Source organism: Panthera pardus, unplaced genomic scaffold (assembly GCF_024362965.1).
Source record: "Panthera pardus isolate Hobbes unplaced genomic scaffold, ASM2436296v1 HiC_scaffold_13, whole genome shotgun sequence".
In the NCBI taxonomy this organism is placed as follows: domain Eukaryota; kingdom Metazoa; phylum Chordata; class Mammalia; order Carnivora; family Felidae; genus Panthera; species Panthera pardus.
This window is the reverse complement of record NW_026526688.1, coordinates 40,271,395-40,277,394: the sequence shown is the minus strand read 5'-3', so window position 1 is coordinate 40,277,394 and position 6,000 is coordinate 40,271,395. Positions and strand designations below refer to the sequence as shown.

At 35.0% G+C, this 6,000-nt stretch overlaps 1 protein-coding gene across 6 annotated transcripts in view; it reads right to left on the bottom strand.

The window, feature by feature from the left end:
- Positions 1-2,177: 2,177 nt before the first annotated feature.
- Positions 2,178-6,000, bottom strand: part of RNF170 (ring finger protein 170) — a 43,790-nt gene continuing 39,967 nt past the window's right edge. For all 6 annotated transcript variants that reach the window (XM_019440644.2, XM_019440645.2, XM_019440646.2 and 3 more), the window contains one exon: positions 2,178-5,072. In XM_019440644.2, the coding sequence (XP_019296189.1) occupies positions 4,803-5,072 (270 nt within the window). In that variant the 3' untranslated portion in view covers positions 2,178-4,802. The remainder of the gene's footprint in view (positions 5,073-6,000) is intronic.

Sequence of the window (6,000 nt, the reverse complement as noted above, 5' to 3'; positions counted from 1 at the left end):
TCAAAATGGATTAAAGACCTAAACACGAGACCTGAAACCATAAAAATCCTTGAAGAGAGTGTAGGCAGTATTCTCTCTGACATGAGCTATAGCAACATTTTTCTAGATATGTTCCCTGAAGCAAGTAAAATAAAAGCAAAAAAAAAAAAAAAAAAAAAAATTGTTGGGACTGTATCAAAATAAAAAGGTTTTTCTCTAAAATAATAAAATAATGCCCCTCTCCCCTGCTTACGCTCTCTAAAAATAATAATAAAAAGCTGCTTCTATACTGCAAAGGAAACCAACAAGAAAAAAACCTACTGAATGGGAGAAGATATTTGCAAATCATCTATCCGATAAGGAGTTAGTACCCAAAATATATAAAGAATTTATACAACTCAACACCACAAAAGCAAATAATACAATTACAAAATGGGCAGAAGGCATGAACAGACATTTCTCCAAAGAAGACATACAGATCGCCAATAGACATGTGAAAAAATGTTCAACATCACTAAACATCAGGAAAATGCAAATCAAAACTGCAATGAGACATTACCTTACACCTGTCAGAATGGCTAAAATCAAAAGCCTGAGAAACAAGTGTTGATGAGAAGGTGGAGAAAAATGAACCCTCTTGCACTGTTGGTGGGAATGCAAACTGGTGCAGCCGCTATGAAAAACAGTATGGAGGTTCCTCAGAAAATTAATAGAATTACCATGTGATCCAGCAATTCCACTACTGGGTCTTTACCCAAAGAAAATGAAAATACTAATTCAAAAAGATATAAGCACCCCTATGTTTAATGCAGCATTATTTACAATGGCTAAGATATGAAAATAACCCAAATGTCCACTGATAGGTAAAGAAGTTGCAGTGTGTGTGTGCGTGCATACATATATATATGTATACACACATATATGTATACATGCACACACACACTGCAACTTCTTCAGTGTGTGTGTGCATATATAGTGTATATATATATATGTACATATATATATATATGTATATGCGCGCGCACACACACACACACACACACACACACACACACACACAAAATGGAATATTACCCAGCCATAAAAAAGAATGAAATCTTTCCATTTGCAACAATATGGATAGATCTAGAGGGTATAATGGTACGTGAAGTTAAGTCAGAGAAAGACAAATACCATATGATTTCACTCCTATGGAAGTTAAGAAACATCTAAGAAAGATATAGGCATCCCTATTTAACCAGAACTCTTAAATATTACATATCTATATAAAATATAGAGAACTGGTGGGGAGATGGGTGGGGGGATGGGTAGAATAGGTGAAGGGGATTAAGAGTACAGTTATAATGTTGAGCCCTGAGTAATGTATAGAATTGTTGAATCACTGTATTGTATACCTGAAACTAATATAATATTAACTGTATGTTAATTATACTAGAATTAAAGTTAAAAAAATAAGTTAAAAAAAAGAACCTTTCAGTTATCAAATATATACTCAAAAGAAACAGGAGTGGGGAATTAGGGTACAGGCCTAATTTCTAATTCACCTGTATTGTCCAGAATAGATTGTCCAGATTAAAGAATTTTCCTCAAGAACAAAACATTTCTGCTTTTTCAATTTAACAATATCTAAGCATAATTAATTAGAAATGTGATGAGGTACACTTGGGTGGCTCAGTCTTAACTCTTGATTTTGGCTCAGGCCATCATCTCTTAGATGGTGAGATCCAGTCCTGCATCAGGCTCTATGCTGACAGTGCAGAGCCTGTTTAAGACTAGCTGCCACCCCCCCACCCAACACCTCCCCTCCCTGCTCTCTGTCCCTCCCTCACTTGTGCATGTGCACTCTTTCTCAGAATAAACATTTAATTTTTTTTAACGCTTATTCATTTTTGAGAGACAGAGACAGGGCATGAGCTGGTGAGGGGCAGAGAGAAAGAGAGAGGAAGACACAGAATTGGAAGCAGGCTCCAGGCTCTGAGCTGTCTGCACACAGCCCAATATAGGGCTCAAACTCATGGACTGTGAGATCATGACCTGAGCTCAACCAACTGAGCCACGCAGGCACCCCAACAAATAAACATTAAAAAAAAATAGAAGAAATGTGATGAGACATCAGATGTCCATTAGTGGCAAAGGAATGCTATTTCAGGAGTTCTGAATTTTAAAGCAAATATTAAAAGAAAGGAATATAACACAAGTTTTTAATTTTAGATATGATGCTTTTATTCAAAAGAATATCCGCTTGACAACTTAAATCACAAAGTTTGGACCAAACCACGAGTCCGCTGAAATAGTCCTGTGAGGTATGTATCTGCACAGCCACAGGGACTGACAAAGTCTTTTCGTCTCTTGTTGCTCTCAAATGCTGAGAACTGTGGTAGCTGAAACCACTGTTCTAGTGGACAGTTATAACAATTATTTCTTCATCTTGTTCCCTACAGAGCTGCCCAAAGTTATCTTCTGCTCCTGGGGTTGGACAGTGTTTTTGTGAAAGTTACAATATTGCTATTTACAAAAATCCAAATAGTTCTTTTGATTTATATGATCTAACTCTGAATCATAGAAGTATTACTATGATGTTTAAAACACTGATTGACTACTTACTTTAAATACTCTCTCAGATCCCTTACATGTTTATTACCAGTGATCAGTAAAGAGGACATAATAAGCAGGTCTAAAATTCTGAGATGTCTACATGTTCCCTTTTTAGTTTAATAAGACTTCACTTTATATAGTGTTTTTGTATGTTACAAAGCTGGTACAATACACCTCTACCAGGAAAGTCTTAGAAGGAATTCCAAATATTACAATAAAATTGTAACTAGAAACATGACACGCGAAGCAGAATACATGCACAGAAAATTAAATCCTTTCCAAAAAATGACACTGCTGTAGCCCTAGACCAAATCTGTAATTGGTGAAAAATCCATTTCTAGTCTGCTAAATGGTAGTACAGCAACCTCTTAACTCATTAGCTTTTCAACTTGTGACTGCCACTGAAATGTTTTCTATGAAGCATGCCACTGTCTGTATTAGACATTTGATTTGGAAGTGTAGAATTAGGATTCATGAAGTCTTGGTATATAACCTTTCTAGACCTTTCCTTTAAGATCACCTAAGTTATGGTACTCCAATGTGTTCTGAAAGACTTCCCAAGGATCCCACTTTCTCTCCTGCTTCCCCTCTCCATAACCTTCAGATCTACTTGAACCCATACTAGGGAGTCTACTAAGAGTATAATACCTGTTCAGTCACTTATTTGTGTGTGGCTTCAGGCAAAAAAACTTTGACCTGTAACATATGGGTTTCATCTGTGAAAAGGAAGGCCTTCACATAACTATCCTAACGATAAAATTAAAAGTATGGAAGAAATGCTTTAATTATAATGTGCTATATTTAAGCACTTTTTCTCTATGACAAGCAGCTTTGTCCTAGGCCCAAATTAGAAAACACTGTTACTGATACTTCATTCAGCATCTCATTAATTGATGACTAATTAGTCTGATGAACTTGAGAGAATGTGATAGATTTGGTTTTTCTCTCCCTATCACTACATAATGAGGCTCACTAATACATGAACGGACAGTATGACTATCAGTGACTGCAGGTAACAGATCCAACACTAACCCTTAGCATCAAGGACTAGTTCACAAATGAGCAGTTCACAAATGAGCAGTGCCACCTGAGGGAGTTACGATTTCATAACACTTGTGGTTTTGAATATTCTAAACCAGAAAACTGCAGATGAGAGCACTGGGGACTTAAGCTGTAGCTATCAAAAAAGCAAGATAACTTTCTTATTGAATTGCCTCAGACATTTGCGCCTTCAGTTACACCTGAGGAATCTGGGCTCTATGCTGCCATCTAGGGACAGTATTACAAAAGTTTTCTGACCAGAGAAAAGCAAATTTGGCCGTTTTGTTGGTATAGCTCACCAGTAATTTCTCTTGTCAAATTTAAATAGTGTTCCTTTACCCTCCTAATGTCTTTAATGCTCATTGCCATGAAAATCTACTTTCCTTAGAAATGCATCAAACTACTATGTGTCTGCAGTATTATAGAGGTTCCTGAAAAAAATTTCCCTTTACAGTTACTTGTATATACTATTCTTATAAAAGGACCAAACTCTTGTTTAAATGTCATAAGTGAGAAAATCAAGAGTGCTGACTGGAGATAAACGTCTTATATCTTATTAATTCTTCTACTGATTAAGAAGTGTCTTATAAGCTAGTATATGAAATCAAATTATAAACTTCAAGTTTATTCTTTCACTTTTAGCTGTTAGCAAACAATTATATCAGAATGGAAAAGCACAGCTGCTCCAAGTACATAAAACTTAGCTAGTACTGAAAGAAACACTGACTTTCCCCCAATATTGTACAATATTTTATTGTAACAAAAATATTTAGACGTATCTCATACCAATATATTACCATATAGGTACTCACTGAGAAGGATAAATTGGATAAACTGTAAAACAATATCTTACTATATACATCCAATTAATCTGAGTAATTTTTGGAAAAAAAAGATATAAAAATCATCCCTTTTTATATAATTCCATATTTTTTCCAGACACTTCATAGACAACACAGAATCAGGATATAATTGTAAATTATTATTATAATTCTAACCTTAATATTACAACCTGTACATGTAAAAATTCCAGTCATATATTGCTAGACATTTGCCAAATGAAATCAAATGTTTGTCATACAGTGGTTTTACGCTCGTATAATAATATTCAAATGCCATATGCTGCCATGGGTCCTTCTGTTTGATTTCACGTATTAGCTGAAATATTTTAGTAAACTCACATTTTTTCACCTGTTTAGTCTCTGTGTTATCACCTCTCGATACATAATAGAGATGTAGATGAGCAACAAAAAGATGACAAAGAAATCATCTAGAAAGCCTAGAATTCCAAACAAGGCTTCAGGTACAAAATCTAGAGGTGATATAAGATAGAAAAAAGCTCCCATTAAACAAAGTATTATCCTGATGCGGAACATCCAGAAAAGGCCCCCGACTGAAAACATTTCCCTGAATGCATGCCTCAGTAAAGTAGGTAGATCCATAATTCTTTCCATAATCTGGCAGAGGAAAGAACAAATATGATTTGTCATCTAATATGTCAGACTTCAAAATAATATAATTTTCTTACTATGTGCAAACTCCGTTAACATGAGTTAGGAGTTTCATATATTTTCTAGTTACACATTTTACTTCAAACAGATCTTTCATTACTAGGTTCTTATAAAATAGATCTTATTGCAGATAACTGAAAGGCAACTAAAATGTCCACAAACTTGAAAATAGAGGATACAGTGAGGCAAAACTCAAGTCCTCTATTATTTGAATTAATAAAATAAACGAAATGAAGAACTTATCAAGTCTCAGCTCTGAAGTCAGACAGGTCTGGGTTTAAACTCCAAGTCAATCACCTTGGGGGAAGTTGTTTAACCTACTAGAGATCCAGCAACAACTAATGGAGTATGATATGCCACAAGGACTAGTAAGAACTAAAAGAGATATTGTACACAAAAGATCTTTATAAATTGCTAGACAATATATAAGTAGTATACGTTAAAGACACGGTAACTTGGAGGACTCTGACAGTCTAAGAACAACAATGAAAGGGACTCCATCTTAGGATGTTTATTCGGCTTAACTTGAGTTTAAGTGAATTACTAACTGCCACAGTGATTTTTGGAAAGCCAGACCCTACCTTTCTGAAAACGATTAAGTTTCTGAATATGTACAGAAACATCAATTACTGGGATTTTACATAAGTGAGCATAATTTTCACAGCTGAAATTTTACAAATTATATAAATTTTTGAAAATTGAAGGATTCAGAGAAATTAGAACCCTCATACACTACTGGTGGGAATGAATGGCCTCCTTGGAAACAATCTGGCAGTTCCTCTAAATGTTAAACATAGAGTTATAATATCAAGCAATTCCATAATGAAGTACATACCCAGGAGAAATGAAAACATATGTCCACAGAAAAACTGGT